At 39.8% G+C, this 17109-nt stretch overlaps 1 protein-coding gene across 3 annotated transcripts in view; it reads right to left on the bottom strand.

Annotated features, from left to right (window-relative positions):
* ANLN (anillin actin binding protein) overlaps window positions 1-17109 on the bottom strand; it is a 48622-nt gene that overhangs the window by 19770 nt on the left and 11743 nt on the right. For 2 of the 3 annotated variants that reach the window (XM_039239139.1, XM_039239141.1), the window contains exons 4-13: window positions 15230-15615; window positions 13392-13620; window positions 10760-10950; window positions 10389-10496; window positions 6911-7034; window positions 3535-3645; window positions 2199-2437; window positions 1352-1497; window positions 982-1129; window positions 244-379 (exon numbers count right to left, since the gene is read on the bottom strand). In XM_039239139.1, the coding sequence (XP_039095070.1) occupies window positions 244-379; window positions 982-1129; window positions 1352-1497; window positions 2199-2437; window positions 3535-3645; window positions 6911-7034; window positions 10389-10496; window positions 10760-10950; window positions 13392-13620; window positions 15230-15615 (1818 nt within the window). The remainder of the gene's footprint in view (window positions 1-243; window positions 380-981; window positions 1130-1351; window positions 1498-2198; window positions 2438-3534; window positions 3646-6910; window positions 7035-10388; window positions 10497-10759; window positions 10951-13391; window positions 13621-15229; window positions 15616-17109) is intronic. The other variant, XM_039239140.1, reaches the window with a different exon arrangement.

Genomic DNA, 17109 nt, shown 5'->3' with positions numbered 1-17109 from the left:
GCCTACTTCAAAACTACATTTCTTCAACTGCATTCCAATTCCTTTCACCTTTCATGCAAACTACATTTTACTTTACATGCAGAGTATTCACAAATGTTATAAGAAACAAACAAACAGATACAAAGGTCAACTAAAACAGAAAAAGCCCTTCCTTTAAAATAGCGATTTCTAACTATCCTGGACAAAATGAGTCTTTCCTGCTTTGAAATTCTGTCAGAATGGTTTCAGGTGTATCACACGTACTAGCAATGAGGAGAAGTCTTTCTGCTTCAGCTTCTTCTAGTGACCCTTTTCCATGATCTTCATCAACACAGCAGTTAAGAGCCTGGCTGGCTTGATAGATTACTGTCTGCTGCAAATTTATTTCATTATTGAGTTCCTAGGGAAACCAATGAAACAAGAAAAAATAAACCTCATGTTTTTTATCACCATTTTCACTTTATTTAAACTTCAGTTGTAACTAATCCTGTTGGATAATTTCCAAACTATCCAGAAAGGAAAGTCAAAATGAAATTGTTTCACTGTTCAAGTGTCTGGACTATGCACCTAAAACATGCAACATGCTGTAAAAATTACACTATAATCACTCTTATGAAAAGACTTTCAATTCATACTTAATAAAAATTATAATCAGGGTTATAGTTGACAAAGTAAAGACTTAGATTTAGCATCAAAGACCCTCTAAGAACCAAATGAATTTCACAGGTCATTACCATCCAATTTATAGTTATGTTTTAAGGATATTTATGACAAACGTGTTTAAATGTTTCAGAAATATCAAACATGCTTCCTACCTGCCCTACAAAGAGGGCCTTTCTCAAGTTATAATGAATTCAAGAGTGATTTGCTGAGCTCCAGTGTGTCACATACTGTTCTAGTCGCTCAGGGTATGGAGATGACTAGGGCTGGGCCCTTATCCTTAAGGAGTGTACAGTCTAATACAGAAAACACTGCAAATCTTCTGTTAGCAGAAGTACATACCTGCATTTTCTGTTTGATATTCACTTGACCAGGAAAGGCATTCTTTTTCTCATCCAACTTTGAAGTAACATCTTCCTTACGAACAATCACCTGCTTTATCGAAGGACGTTCTGTTTCTTTGAATCTTTGAGATCTGTATGCATCAATGCTTCAGGAAATAAGGTATACTCTATTAGAAATCCAGCAACACGCTGAGCACTCTCTTTTACTGAACATGTGGAAAATGACATTTGGTAAAAGAGACTGACAAATGTTATTCCGAAGTTTTATACAGGTGAATTCATAACACTGTAATTATAAATTATAACACAACGTGGTACATCTAAACCATGACCCTGAGTGAGCGAATGCCTTCTGAAAACCTGCTTACCTATAAAGAAGATCACGATCTTCAGAACCAATGCTATCACCTGACTCAGCTCGAGGAACACGGGTTCTTTGAAATTTTCCTGGCTTTGGACTTTCATCACTTACGCTGGTATCTTTCAATTCCAATTGAGGTGAGGAAACTAAACTCTGCAGTGAACCACATCAGGTATTAGATTTTACGGATGACACTGAATCTAAATGATAACTCTGAGGAATTGAATAAATTCTCTATTATCAGGAAATGAACATCCACTAAGTCAGCCGATTTATGATTCATCATAAAAACAAGGCAAACTAAAAAATAGGTTCCTAAATAGTAGATGAATAAAAGTGCAAAGACAGCTAAAACCTGCACTTGTAACTCTCTTAAAACATATTTCTAATTGAATCAATTTCTACAACTTTAGCTATTCAATTTGGGTGATAGCTAATAACAATAGTTGGCTCTCAATAAATGTTACTTGTCTGTCTGGTGCTATATACTAATATACTAATGATTTAATATTCACATCAACCCCATGATGTGGGCACTATTTTTAACCTCTTCTAACAGGTGAGGGAACTGTGGCAAAGAGGTTAAATAACCCGGCGAATAAACAGCCAATGGCAGAGCCAGGATTTGAGCCCAATGCCTGACCTTTTACACCATGTCACAGTTTGCATTTATCTAAGGTCACAGGAAACCACTGAAGTATTTTAAGCTCCCTTTTAAGAGCTATAACATGGGGGTTTCAGAACCCCCCTGGCTACAGCGTGCCAGATCCCCATGCGCCAGCTCAAACAGAAGGGGATCTCCGGATTGCCGTTTCTTTGTGTCCCAGGCCTGTTGACATTCAATCTTTTCTTACCTCTGGACTTACCCCACCAACTGTCTGTGCTAACGGAGCAAGTAAAGACATGGAGGAGATGTTCAGTGCATCCTCCTGCTCCTCGGGGCTTTCTTCTTCTGAGTGGTCTACCTCCTCCTGGCTCTTTTCCACGTCCAGCTCACCTTCCGCCAGGACATCACTGAAGATGTCATTAATTACTTTTGAACTATTGATATCATCATCATCATCCACACTCATCTCAATTTCACGTACCACTTCTGGAAAAGATTTCAGGAGATGGATTCTGTGACTTAGACCTTTAAGAATTAAAGGGACAGCAGAGCAGACCTGACCTTCACATGCTTACTAACTAAACGGCAGAGTGGCAAAGGATGGAACTGTCAAAAGCTGACTAAAATGCTTTGGGTACAAGAAAGAATATTAAGTAAGAATGTAAACAATAAGCTAATAGGCAAAAGAGTCAGACTTACAAAAATTGGCTCTTTTGAGTAACTCTTTTTCTGTTTTTTTGGAGAGTGCCTTTTCACATGGCTGTCAATAATAGGAAAATATTAACAGCCCTTAAGGCAGGGCTCCCAAATAATCTTCAAGAACCACTAATCCCTCTAACAGTATATGAAGACTATGGAAAGGCAGTACATTTCCTATCCCTATGAAAGTGAGTAATAGCTTTAATCTGATTTTCACAGGGGTCTGTGACCTAGAGATAACTGTTAACAGTGCTATCTCTTTGTGGAAGCTAGAATATTTCCTAGTTAAAAAAAGTGAGAAGGGTGCCTGGGTGGCTCAGTCGGTTAAGTGCTCGACTTCAGCTCAGGTCATGAACTCATAGTTCGTGAGTTCGAGCCCCGTGTTGGGCTCTGTGATGACAGCTCAGAGCCTGGAGTCTGTTTCGGATTCTGTGTCTCCCTCTCTCTTTGTTCCTCTCCCACTCATTCTCTCTTTCTCTTTCTCTCAAAAATAAATAAAGACTTAAAAAAAAATTTTTTTTTAAAAAGAGGGGGAGGCACCTGGGTGGCACAGTCAGGTAAGCGTCTGACTTTTGCTTTCGGCTCACATCACACATAATCTCACAGTTTCATGTGTTTGAGACTCATGTCTGGCTCTGTGCTGGCAGCACAGAGCCTGCCTGGGATTCTCTCTCTCTCCCTCTCTCTCTACCCCTCCCCTGCTCACTCCGTCTCTGTCTCTCTCAAAATAAACTTTAAAAATTTTCTTTAAAAAAAGAGAATATTACAGAATCATGAGACCTTCTGAAATACAGAACATTATATATTTGAATAGGTGCTTCTATCAATATATTATTTCTTATAGTGAGTTCATAGGAAATAGGAAATAAAGCATAAAAACCAACCAGTCTGCTGCTCAACCTTTGGGTCTGATGTCACTTTTAAAGACTTATCCTCTTCTAAAAACAATGTGATTTTCAAAGGGCTAGACTTCGTCATTTTACATTCAGTGAAACCTAAAAAAGATTTTAAGAAAAAGCATATTAATATATGTAAGATCTTTAACCTCTTCCGTTAAGGAATGTTATGTATTCTTTTTCCTGATTATAAAACTATGCATTTCAAATCTAAAAATGTATAGAGTCCCCCTAGACAACTGTCCTTTCTTAATGTTCCTGTCTCTCTCTTCCTCCCCAACAAGAGAAAGGGGATCCCAATATTGCCAGGTTGCTGTTTCTTCTTCCAGTTTCTCCCTAGGTATGCAAATCCTTTTGTTTTATCAGGTCATCATACTATGCATGCTATTCTGCATTTTGTTTTTCACTTTTTAGAAAAAAAAGTGTCAAGGCGCCTGGGTGGCTCAGTCGGTTAAGCGTCCAACTTCGGCTCAGGTCATGATCTCACAGCTTGTGGATTCGAGCCCCGCGTCGGGCTCTGTGCTGACAGCTAGCTCAGAGCCTGGGGCCTGCTTCAGATTCCGTGTCCCTCTCTTGTTCTGCCCATCACCCACTCATGCTCTGTCTCTCTCTCTTAAGAATAAATAAAACATTAAAAAAAGCGTCAATAAAAACACTTCATAAGCTAGCAATAAAAGGAAACTGAAACTACCTCAAATTAATACTGGCCCAAATGAAAAGCCACTGGCTAACATGATACTCAGTAATGAAAGACTGAAAGCTTTTCATTTAAGATCAGGAAGAAGACAAGGATGCCCATTCTCACCACTTCTATTCAGCAGAGCTTTGGAAGTCCTAGTCAGAGCAATAGGCAAGAAAAAGAAAAAGCATCAAGATTTGAGATGAAAAAGTAAAATTACTTGTTCATAGATAATATGGTCTTATATGTAGAAAACACTATAAACATTCCACACACAAAAAAAGCCTGTTAGAATAAGCAAATTAAGCAAAGATACAGGATATAAAATCAATACACAAAAATCACCTGCATTTCTGTATACTAACAAAAAAAAATCTGAAAAGGAAATTAAGAAAACACTTTTATTACAATAGCATCAAAAAGAATAAAACATTTAGGAAAAAACCTAACCAAGGAGGTAACAGACTTGTACACTGAAAGCTACTAAACATTGCTAAAAAACATTAAATAAGACACAAATGGCTGGACAGACATCCCATGACCATGGATTGGATGACTTAACATTGAAGACTTAATATTATCAAGATGTCAATAGTACCCAAAGCAATCTACAGATTCAATGTATTCTTAGCAAAATCCCAGTGGCATTTTTTTAGAGAAACAGAAAAGTCCATCCTAAAATTCGTATGGAGCTTCAATTCAAGGGATCTTGAATATACAAAATACCTTAGAAAAAGAACAAAATTAGAAGACTGACGGTTCCTGATTTCAAAACATATTACAAAACTATAGTAATCAAAACAATATGGCACAAACACAGACACATAGACAGACCAATGGAATAAGAATCGAGAGCCACAAAAGAAAACCTCACATATATGGTGAAATAATCTTTGACAACCTTGCCAAGATGATTTAGTGAGTGAGGAAAGGACAGTCTCTTCAACAAAACAGGCTGGGAGAACTGGATATCCACATGCAGAAAATGAAGTTGGAATTTTACTTGACACCATATACAAAAATTAACTCACAGTGGATTAAAGACCTAATTGTAAGACTCAAAACTATAAAGCTCCTAAACATAGGAAAACACCCATGACAATGGAATTGTCAATTTCTTGGGTGTGACACCAAAAACACAGGCCACAAAAGCACAAGTAGACAAATGGGACTACATCAAATTTAAAAACTTTTGTGTATCAAAGGACACTTTGAACAGAGTTGAAAAGTCAACCTACGGAATGGGGGAAGATATTTGTAAACTGTGTGTATCTGATAAGAGGTTAATATTTGGAATATATAACTACAACAAAAATAAAGTGCCTTGATTAGAAAATGAGCAAAGAACTTGAATAGGATTTCTCCAGAGATGATGTACAAATAGCCAACAAGCATATGAAAAGATGTTCAGCATCACTAACTGTAAAAGAAATGGAAATCAAAATCACAATGAGCTATCACCTCACACTCTAAGAATGGCTACTATAAAAAACAAAACAAAAAAACAGAAAATTACAAGTGTTGGAAAGGATATAGGAAAATTCAAATCCTTGTGCAGTGTTGGTGAGATTGTAAGATGGTGTGAATGTTACAGAAAATAGTATCCGCTATATGATCTAGCAATCCCAATTCTGGGTATATATCAAAAGAATTGCATGCAGGGACTTGAAGAGAAATCTGCATACCCATATTGCTAGCAGCACTACTCACAATACCCAAGAAATGGAGGCAACCAAAATGTCCATTGATAAAGAAAATGTACATACACACAATGGAGTACTATTCAGCCTTAAAAATGAAGGAAATCCTGTCACATGCTACAACATGGATAAACCCTGAGGGCATTATGCTAAACTAAATAAACCAGTTACAAAAAGAAAAATACTATATGATTCCACTGCTTTCTAAAGTAGTCAAATTCATAGACACAGTAAGTAGAATAATGGTTACCAAGGGCTATGGAGAGGAAGAAATGGGGGGTTGGTGTTTTAATGGGTACAGCTTCCGTTCTACAAGATGAAAAAGTTCTGGAGATCTGTTCCACAACGATGTGAATATACTTAACACTACTGAACTGTGCACTTAAAAACTGTTAGGATGTTTAGTAATGCGTTTTTCACCACACTTTAAAAAAATAAAAAAATGTTTAAGTGTCTCTGGCATATTAAATGTCATTACATACAAAGCTATCTTATTCTTTTAAGCAGCTACATAATATTTGAGGACATGGATTTGGCATAATTTATTTAAACAGTTTTCTACTGATCAACACTGAGGTCATTTACACCTAATTACTAACAGTGCTACAATCCACCTCTTTGTATAAACATCTTTGCACACTAGTTTTAAAAAGTCAACTTGTAGAAACACTTATAAAGGAGCTAAATTAAAGAGCACGCACACTTTGCAATTCAACAAATATTACTGAATCTTTCCCCCCCAAAAAAAAAAGGAAAAAAGAGTTGTAGTAACTTACCCTCCCATCAAGGGCATGAGTTCTGAGTATGGAAAGAGAACTAAGAAAGAAGCATATTGCATATTGCTAGAAATGAAAGAATGAGTAGAAATAAAGAAATTTATCTATCTTTTACACTGAAGCAGTATTTCTGTTTTCCAGTGCAATTTCCAAAACTAGAGTAGACTGAAAGCTACATTGTAAGCAGCGCAGAAGTGGAAAATGCTGACCTGTACGTTCTGTGCCTGAAGGTTTTCCTGGTGTTTGATTTTCTGTCACCTTTTCTGTTACTGGAAGTGATGGGGTATTTGAAACAGCTTGTTTTTTGAGGGGAGTGTTCTGACTGTGAATTTCCTGCAAAAAGGAAATGAAGATTTTATTTCTCAAAACTCTAGATCTTTGTTTTTTCACATGTTATTAAATGAAACAAACACAAGTCATTCTTCTACATAGGTTTCTCAGAACAAAACAACATATGCGAAAGGTCCCGGCCATGTCTAGATCACGAGCAGCACTCAGAGCTGGTTCAATATTCTTGGTAATTCCCAGGACGTACAACAGCTTTAACAGACCAGGAGGCAAGAATGAAAATTCGCATCACAGCAGTTTTAGATAAACCGATTTAAGTGAAAGCCACACAGAGCAAAGTAATTCCTTTATGTCACTTATCTCCTCCCCCACCTGTAAAATCTACTGACAGTTCCTGCAACAGGATTCCCCTCAATAGTTACGCAGTGGGTAAAAGGCCAAGGAAACAAAGAACAAAAACAGATTTGGGGGAAAGAAAAGAAAAGAAAGAAAAAGAAAAGAAATCCCTCATCTGAGTCTTCTTTTTAAATATTTACAAGGCCAAGGAAGAGAAGCATTTGTTGTTTCTGAAAAGGCTTTATGATTTAAGCAATAGTAGAAATAATCAAACAAGAGTAAGAGTCACAGCAAAATGATGATGCATAGGAGCACATGTACCCCAACGTTCATAGCAGCACTCTCCACAAGAGCCAAATCATGGAAAGAGCCTAAGTGTCCATCAACGGACAAATGGATCAAGAAGATGTGGTTTATCTATACGATGGAACACTACATGGCAATGAGAAACAATGAAATCTGGCCATGTGTAGCAACATGGATGGACCTTGAGGGTGTTATGCTGAGCGAAATAAGTCAGGCAGAGAAGGACAGCTACCATATGTTTGCACGTATAGGAGGATTAGGAGGAACTTAACAGAGGACCGTGGGGGAGAAGAAGGGGGGAAATGGTGGGGGAAAGGGAGAGAGACAAACCATGAGAGACTCTTGAATGCTGACAAAAACTGAGGACTGATGGATGGGGGGGGGGATGGGCATGGAGGAGGGCACTTGTGGGGATGAGCACTGGGTGTTATGTGGAAACCAATTTGACAATAAACTATTTGTAAAAAAAAAAGTAAGAGTCACAGCAACTAAGGCTTAACAGTCACTTTTCTAAGCCCTTGACATTGCCTCCCTTAGTCCTCCCAATAACCCTATAAATTAGGTGCTATTATCTCCATTTTACAGACGAGAAGACTGAGACACAGAGGAGTTCAGCCACTTGCACACTCAGCTAGTAACTGGCAGGGCCAGTTTCCAAACCTACATATTCTTATTCTAGAGCTAGTTCCAGACTATATTGTCTCTCAAATTAGAAGCTTTTGATGCGCAAACACGGGGTAACCTATCGAATGCTGTGCTGCAGAGCCGGCTCTCTTGTGAAGGCAGCACTTCCCTACAATATTCTGTAATAAAGGTGGTTCTCTCCCCTGGACCCTGACAACATGAGGGACAGCCCCTCTCCAGTCTCTAACAGTAATTCCAAGCTCTCAGTGACCTCCCCTCCTGCCCCTGCTCCTCCAGGCTCACGCCAGCTGGTTATACCACACTCACTCCCTGCCATCACCTGGGTGATCTCGGTAGCCACAGGCACCTTCCAGCCAACATCTCGGCCCCTCAGTTGCACAAACACTGCAGTTCCGAAGACCTTCACCACCACTCCCATTCAGCCATCACTTGAAATCAGTTTCTTCCCTGAAACCCTCTAATCCCTCTAGCTCTCTTACTCAGGAATTCCTACCAGATCGTGTTTTTTGGCCTCACGGGGACTTGTAGCCACTTGATGCTTTCCTTCCTGCTACCCCTATTTTCTTACACCTCCATCTAGGTCAGACCTCATGACCCTTCAGTTCAACCACCATCTCACCAATACCTTCAATGCCCTCACCTCAATGGAACTGTACTTGCACTCCTCTTGTCTGGCAAGCCCCATCCCTGGAAAAACCCACTTCTCTGTGTTTACATCCAGGCTTGCCGGACACATCTAGAGGAAAACTCACAGCTGCGAGTTTGACTATTGTGAATGTACGCTCTCGTACCCCACCTGAGTCTCAACACTACTCCTAAGTCCTTCTCCTTCTGGGTCAGCTCTCTCTCCCAGCCTCCAGAGTATGACACCTGTCACCTTCCCTTTCCTAAGGATGAACAGAAGTAACCGGAAAGTCTACCAGTTTTCTGTCACCATAGCTCCAAAACCACCCGCCCCCAAACACTGCCTTCCTCCCTCCTTCTTACCACACAGGGAACCTCTCCTAACCCTTTCCCTTCACTGTGCTCTGGAGTTCATCAACTCTTACCTCTTCAAAGCTTTCCCGCATCCTATCAATCAGCATCACTTATTCCTCTATCATCAACCTCTTACTTTTGACATTAAAATTGATGTAAGTCATCTCGGAGAGAATAAAACAAACACAAACACAAACCATACTCCACTCTCCTTCCCCTCCCAGCCACCACCTCCTTCTTCCCTTCTGTTTCAGAGCCACACTTCCCAGGACGGCCTCTGTTCTCTGGGCTCCGCTCTGCACCCACCAGCACCCACATTCCACCCTCACCGCTTCATTAAAACTGCTCTTGCCAAGTAACAACAAGCTCCTTCTTCCAAAACCCGGTGGCATTGGTCCAGTCTACACTTGACCGCACACACTTTACAATACCAACCACACCATCCTTTCTACAGTTCTTCCTTCCCTTGACTCTAGTAACACCACACTCAATTACTCTCCGCCCCGTCCCCGCCACCTCTTTGGCTGCTCCCTCAGTGGGAACTACAGATGAGTTCTGAGTAGGGCAGGTATCTGAACTCCCTGTTCTTGTATTCAGAATGCTCTTTGCATGCTTCTGTACAACTGTCTGGGGAGGAATGCCACAGATTTATGAGGAATTATTTAGCACGAAATAGTTTAAGACCTGTTGCCCTATATTTCTAGAGATGTAGCAGAAAAACCATGACATGATAAACCGGCAACAAAGTGAAGAAGGTCTTACACACTTACAGAAAGTCTGAAAGTGTGGTATCTGGGTAGAGTATACAATCATTACCAAGTAGATGATGAGAAATACTTTAGAACCAGCATGTAAGTAGAATATTAAAAGAAAATACGAAATCAATTGAATGATGAGAATTTTTAAAATTTGCTTTTAGGTAGGTCATTAGTGAATACGTTAAGAATTCCACTGAATGGGAAAACTTCACAAGAGAAAGGCAGAGCTGGTATGAACACTGAAGGAGTTTATGAATGGACAGTGGCATAGTAAGCTGGGACGGCATAAAGAACAGTTTTACGACACACAACCAAAAGTTAGATCCCAGCACTGCTTTGGTACCAGGTTCACTTTCGTATTTCTTGTTTACACTACCTGTTTGCCTTCTAGTTGCTTGCTTCTTGAGCTTTCGCCTTTTTCTGCACTCCATAAATTGCCCCTGTCAAACCGGCCACGAAGACATGCTAGTTCTTTCTCACGTTCCTAAAACCATCAAGAGCCAATAGTATGTTTAAGAGTAATATCCAAGCACTACTAAACTTTGCTTGTCTTCAGTTGTAAGGTTAAAAAATTCACAAAGTGCATGGAATACAAGACAATAGTATTTCTAATTTGAAATAAGCAATACAAAGAATCACAATGCTGTTTATCTCAGTTGAAAAGACTGCTATCAGAATTCACAGTTGGTTTTCTAAGGCCTATGCCGAGACCACGTGATGAATGACGTGAAAAGCAGTAAGCCAGACCTGCTTGAGCTGTTGTGCTAGATGAGTGGTAGATGAAGATGTGTTTTGCTTGAATAATCTTTCTTGGATGGCCCTTGTATTGGGAGTGATAACAGGGGTTCTTTGGGGTGTGCTCTGAGCGGGACTCTGTCTGCTGTGCTCTTGACAACGCTCTCCAAAGCGTTCCAGGAAAGGCTTAATTCCTGCTCCTCCTAGAGAAAACACACACATTTCGGAGCCCGTTTAGAAGAAGTAACAATTATAATTTCTACTCAAAAAGTTCTAAAATCCAGCAACGGTTCTAAAATGCTTTGATTCTATTTAGAATCTTCATTCTGAAAGTAAACAGTAGGAAAATAGCTTTAAAAAAGAAACTTACCAATGTCCTAAAATTTATAAGATTTTGTTCTTTAAAAAAGAATGAAGAATTTTTAAATTTTTAAAAGATAGAGCAGATGGGGCACTCTGGTGGACTGGGTGGCTCAGTCCATTGAGTGTGCTTTAAAAAAAAAGGGTAGAATGAGAGAGCATGAGAGAGCAGTGGGAGTCAGAAGACCTTTCAACTACATAATCAGAACTGGAAATAATCCTAAAGGACTAGAAAGTTACCCTGTGTTTATTAACAGTACCCCCTAACCACCAAGTGTCCTAGCCACGATTACCCAACCCAAGTACTTATATGTCTATAGACCAATATATTTTATCTTGCTTTTAGCAAGCCTAATATATAAAATCCAGGAATTAAATCCTTCTCTCTCAAAAGAAAAATTAGAGATTATTCACTTTATCAAGGAATGTCTTCATTCTATAAAGTCTTAAAAGAGTATTCCTTTGAAATAGTATGAAGTACATTTAAAGTAGAACAAATGGGTAGTGCCTGGGTGGCTCACTTGATTGAGCATCTGACTTTGGCTCACATCATGACTCAAGGTTCGAGAGTTCAAGCCCCACATGGGGCTCTCTGCTGTTAGCATAGCCCACTTTGGATCCTCTGTCCCCTCTCTCTCTGCCCCTCCCCAGGCTGATCTCGATCTCTGCCCCCCCCAAAATAAATAAACTTAAAAAAAAAGTAGAACAAATGGGATATATACCACCTCCATCATGAGGATGATAGGGTTGTACTATATGAAAAGAGGCTAATCTCTATCAGAAATCAGCATTTTCCTACAAAAGGCCAAACAGTAAATATTCTGGGCTTTGCAGGCTCATGTGGCCACGGTTGTAAGTACTCAACTCTACCCTGAAGCATGAAAGCAGCCACTGACAACATGTAAATAAATGGGCACGGCTATGTTCCAATAAAACAGGTAAAAGGCACAATTTGACCCAAAGGCATAGTTTGAAGACTCCACATGTCGCTTCTTATCATTATCTCTAACTAAAATCCACTGAGAATAGGGGTGCCTGGGTGGCTCAGTCAGTTAAGCGTCCGGCTTCGGCTCGAGTCATGATCTCACGGTTTGTGAGTTTGAGTCCTGTGTCAGGCTCTGTGCTGACAGCTCAGAATCTAGAGTCTGCTTTGGATTCTCTGTTTCCCTCTCCCTCTGCCCCTCCCCCACGCATACACACTCTCTCAAAATAAATAAACATTAAAAAATATTTTTAATAAAATCTAAGAACACAAAAAATAATAAGAACACAAAGAATACAAAGAAACATGTAAATTAAAGATCTCTGAAGCCTGATAATAAATTCTGGGCATATCCAATAGCCAAGAATAATAATTTAAGAAAAGCCTTCTTATCTATGCCATAAGTCTTTAGAAAATTGGGGATAACTCGTCCTATCCCATGTGGGGATTTTGCTGTTGCTTCGAATTCTCATTTCAGCTCCTGTGGAAACTGCTGCTTTCCTAGCCCATAACTAATGGATTCCCACTGTTATCTCTGTCTACTTCTCTTTTATAACGAACTACAGTTTCCCAGAGATTATATTTTTAAGAAGTTAAAATTTTAAATTGAAGATCTTTCCAAAGGCAATTCTAATGAAAAAAATTATTGTTCAAAGTAAACTATCTCTCCATATATTTGAGCCATACTCTTTAGTCTTGGGTTTCTCAACCAATAGCACGTGGGGGTACACCAGAAGGGTGAAGCCCCCACAAAGTAAATACGGATTTCTGGGAACATCAATTTACTATAGGGAATTTTGAACTTTCACATGTATATACTCACACACAATATACACACATATAAATATAATTAGGAGTGGGGTCATTTGTACACACATTCATTTCCCTTTGCTATCAGGGGTGACTTAATACTGAAGTTTAGAAAACATTGCTCTGCACATGTGCTTACAAGAACACTTCTCCATCATGCCCTTAAGATGTGATTTACAGTTGTATATGCTTTGTCTCCATCTAAACGTATAGAAGAAAGTATCTACCGTGGTCATTCTAGAAAAAAACCATGTTTAAACTGTTAAAATGTAACAAGTTACCTACTATGACCAGAACTGGACAAGTCTACAGTAATGAATATTCACTCAATAAATGAGAGCTGGATTTGAAGAAGTTCCATCGTACACATTCAGGCCCTTGCCATGGCAAACCAACACTGAACACACAATTCACGACTGGAAACCTAAAATGCTGAGAACAGACCTTCTGAAAACAGTCAGCAATAACTAGATTTTTGAAAAGATACGTAACCTGGTGTTGCAGATTTGCCTTTAGATTGAGACTGCCGACATATTTCTCTATTTAATTCTTCTTTGGGCCCAACTGTCTGCGACACGGTTGACTTCCCAGTTGGTTTCGATATCTCTGTTTTCAGGGGACTAACAGGAGTTTTCTGAAGTAGCTCAGGATTTTGTACCTCACAGATTTTAGGATCAGCAATAGATACAGTAGAAGACTTCACTGGGGAAGCAGCAGCTTTCTGAAACATGATAACACTTAGAGTAAATAACAGTATTCACAATATCTAAAGGTAGTCTTAAAACAAGTCAAATTCTATTTACTTAGTAGCCTTTATGTAAACTTAGGAAAAAAAAATTTTCTCCCTAATAGATCAAACCAATTTGAAAGGTTTGACAAAAAAAAAAAAAAAAAAAAAAAATCAACTTTGATAATGCTACTATTTGGGGCACCTGGATGGCTCAGCCAGTTAAGTGTCTAACTCTTGATTTCGGCTCAGGTCATGATCTCGCAGCTCGTGAGTTCGAGCTCCCAAGTCAGCCTCTGTGCTAACAGTGCAGAGCCTGCTTGGGATTCTCTCTCTCTGTCTCTCTCTGCTCAAGGTCTCTCTTTCTCTCAAAATATATGAAAAGAACTTTAAAAAAGAAGAAAATACAGGGGCGCCTGGGTGGCTTAGTCGGTTGAGCGTCCGACTTTTGCTTAGGTCATGATCTCGTGGTTCGTGGGTTCGAGCCCCGCGTCGGGCTCTGTGCTGACTGCCAGCTCAGAGCCTGGAGCCTGTTTCAGTCTGTGACTCCCTCTCTCTCTGACCCTCCCCTGCTCACGCTCTCTCTCTCCTAGAAATAAATAAAACATAAAAAAAAAAAGAAGAAAATACCATTATTTAAATAATAATATATAATTTAGCCTGCACAATATATTGCGGAGTAATTTCATATAAGGGATAGGGTCACTCCCTATTTTAAAAAAAACAACTTCTTTCATATTATCTCACTATCACCTTGATAAATTTTAAGTGTATCAGACCACATTGCATTTTTTTGTATTTTAATTCAGTATTAATTTAGCAAAATCCTATCATGTATTTGATGACTAACTATAACCTATTATTAAGTGCTTTGTGTCAAGCACTTTGCTAAGGGTTTATGCACATTATCTCATTTATCTTCCCAATAACCCTTTCCATCCCATTTTGCAGATGAGAAAATAAGGTTTTACAAGGTGAAATAACTTGTCTAAAGCCACATTTTCAATTACATGGCAGAGCCTGGGTTGAATGCAAGCCTATCTAATTCCAAAACCTGGCTCTACATTTAAAAACAATGCTCGGAAACCTAACCCTCCTTCGCTTTTCTGTTTTTAAAGATTGTTTTTGAAAGTTGTTGATGTCATTCATGTGCAGGTTAAAACTTTCAAACACTCCAAAAGAATATACGGTAAAATTATCATACCCACAATCTTGTTCAGCAAATGCCTTCTGAAGGCAACTGCAGCGGCTACCTTATTATATGTCCTGTCAGAGAAATTTGGTATCTTATATTTATACACATACATAAAGCATTCTACAGAGAAAATAATGATCAGTGCTCTGCCTGATGACTAAGAAGGGGCTCCATCATTCCATTATTCTATACCTTGCAATTGTATGAACTTAGTGTAATTTAATTGTCAACTACTAATTTATTTTGGCATAGGCTGCCAAATTTATTATTTTTAATTTCTGTGCCACCAATTTCTAAAAATACATACAAATATACTCTGTATATAAGATACATACCTACACGTACATATACATCATCACCCAAAATGAAAAAGAAAAGGCTTCCAAAGACTGATACTGCATGACTTACCACAGAGCTGGAAACTGTAGCATTATTCAAAGATGCACCCACAGCACTGGAGGATGGAGCTTTATTCAAAGAGGCCTCGCCATCCCTTTGGGAACAGCATGTAGCTTCCTGCTTGACACTGCTGCTATTGATCTTAGCAGATGCTCCACTTGCAGAGGAAAATTTGGATAAACAAGTGGTACCAGGCTGTTCTTGTGCACTGTTTTGCTTTGCAGATGAGTGATTTACATCATCTTCCCACGAGCAAATAGTTGCTGCAAGATTGGCCAGACGGCCCCTTCTACCAACTGGAGTTGCTGAGGCACCTGCAGGCGGTGGTTTGGGAGGGGAGGCAGCCCTTCCCTCCGATGGCATTAGTGAGATGAGTGAGCTTTCTGGTGTGTCATCTGAAAATGTTTTCAGAAAAAGAGTAAGACCCATCTTCGAGAGCTATGCATGTATATAACCCCAGGATCACTCCACTCAGAATTTGAAAAAGAGGTCTGTGGAGGGGCGTCTGGGTGGCTCAGTCAGTTCAGCATCTAACTTCGGCCCAGATCATGATCTCATAGTTGGCGAGTTCTAGCCCCACATCAGGTTCTCTGCTGTCAGCACAGAGCCCGCTTCAGATCTTCTGTCCCCGCCTTGCTCTGTGTCCCTCCCCCATTCTCTCTCTCTCAAAAATAAGTTTAAAAAAAAAAACATTAAAAAAAAAGAGGTTAGTAGGTTTAAAAACTAATAAAAAGCTCTCAAAGGCATGAAACTACCAAACTGCTTAAATTTGACAATACCTTATCAAATCAGAGGATACCTAATCCAAATTTTTAAAAAATCCCACAAACTTTTTATACCTATTTTTTTTTTCAATTTTTAATGGATTATGAATGCCCGAGGGTGCTGTACATTTAGGTTACATTTTTAGAATTAATTCCTTATGTTACAATACTGCACAATTTAAGCTTATGGATTCGACAGGCACTTTTTGTTTTAGAAATGGAGTAGACCAGGGCTGTGCAATAGAACTTTCCGCAATGATGGTGGTGTTCCATATCCATGCTATCTAGTAGAGGGACCACTAGCCACATATGGCTAGTGAGCACTTGAAATGTAGCTAGGAAACCTCATTTCCTTTCATTGGAATTAATTTAAATCTTAAATGCTACATATGGCTAGCGTTTCCGGTATCAGAGAGCACGGGGTTAGACAGCGGTGTTTTTCCACAGCTACTTCATTTGGAGATAGATCTCACGTTTGCAATGCTTAACGGCCGAAGGCCTGTATGCATCCCTCCCCTCTACAAACGCTTTGTCTCCGCACATATTTATACTCAAGTCGGTCTCATCTTAAAGCTAAACACAAACACCCTCTCTCACCGACATACACCCCTCTGCAGCTGCCCCTCTTGCCCTGCACAATTACTCTCTCACCGCTCAGCTCCCTTCAACCTGCCTCTGTCTACACCGCAGCCTGCAAGCTGCTTTTGCTGCTGTCACTAGATGCCCAGTACACACTCTGCTGGCCTTTTGTTTCCACCGGTGACATCACGCTCTGCTAGTTGTGTCCCTGTGCCGTATCCTCCATGGTGTCCTTGGAACCACCAACCACCTCTGTCTGGCTGTCACCCTGGCACCCCAGATAACACATCTGACACTGAGGCCGCCCCAAACACGTTCCTCTTACCATGGCCTCTTCCTCCTCCTCCCTTCACCTCCTCCACCATCTAGGCGTCCAGTTCCAGAGATTCTCTCCTAAATCTTGCAGACGCAGCCTCTCCCCTTCACTTCCACAGGCCTTCGTTCCACACGTGCATTATAACACTAGCCTTCTAACTGGTCCCCCTGGAGTGTCTGCCCTATTCAGTCCCTCCTCACTTGTGATGTCAGGGTGACCTCTCTACGACA

Source organism: Hyaena hyaena, unplaced genomic scaffold (genome assembly GCF_003009895.1).
Source record: "Hyaena hyaena isolate Hyena2069 unplaced genomic scaffold, ASM300989v1 scaffold_153, whole genome shotgun sequence".
Lineage (NCBI taxonomy): Eukaryota > Metazoa > Chordata > Mammalia > Carnivora > Hyaenidae > Hyaena > Hyaena hyaena.
The sequence above is the reverse complement of the archived record's forward strand: the minus strand, read 5'-3'. Positions and strand labels throughout refer to the sequence as shown.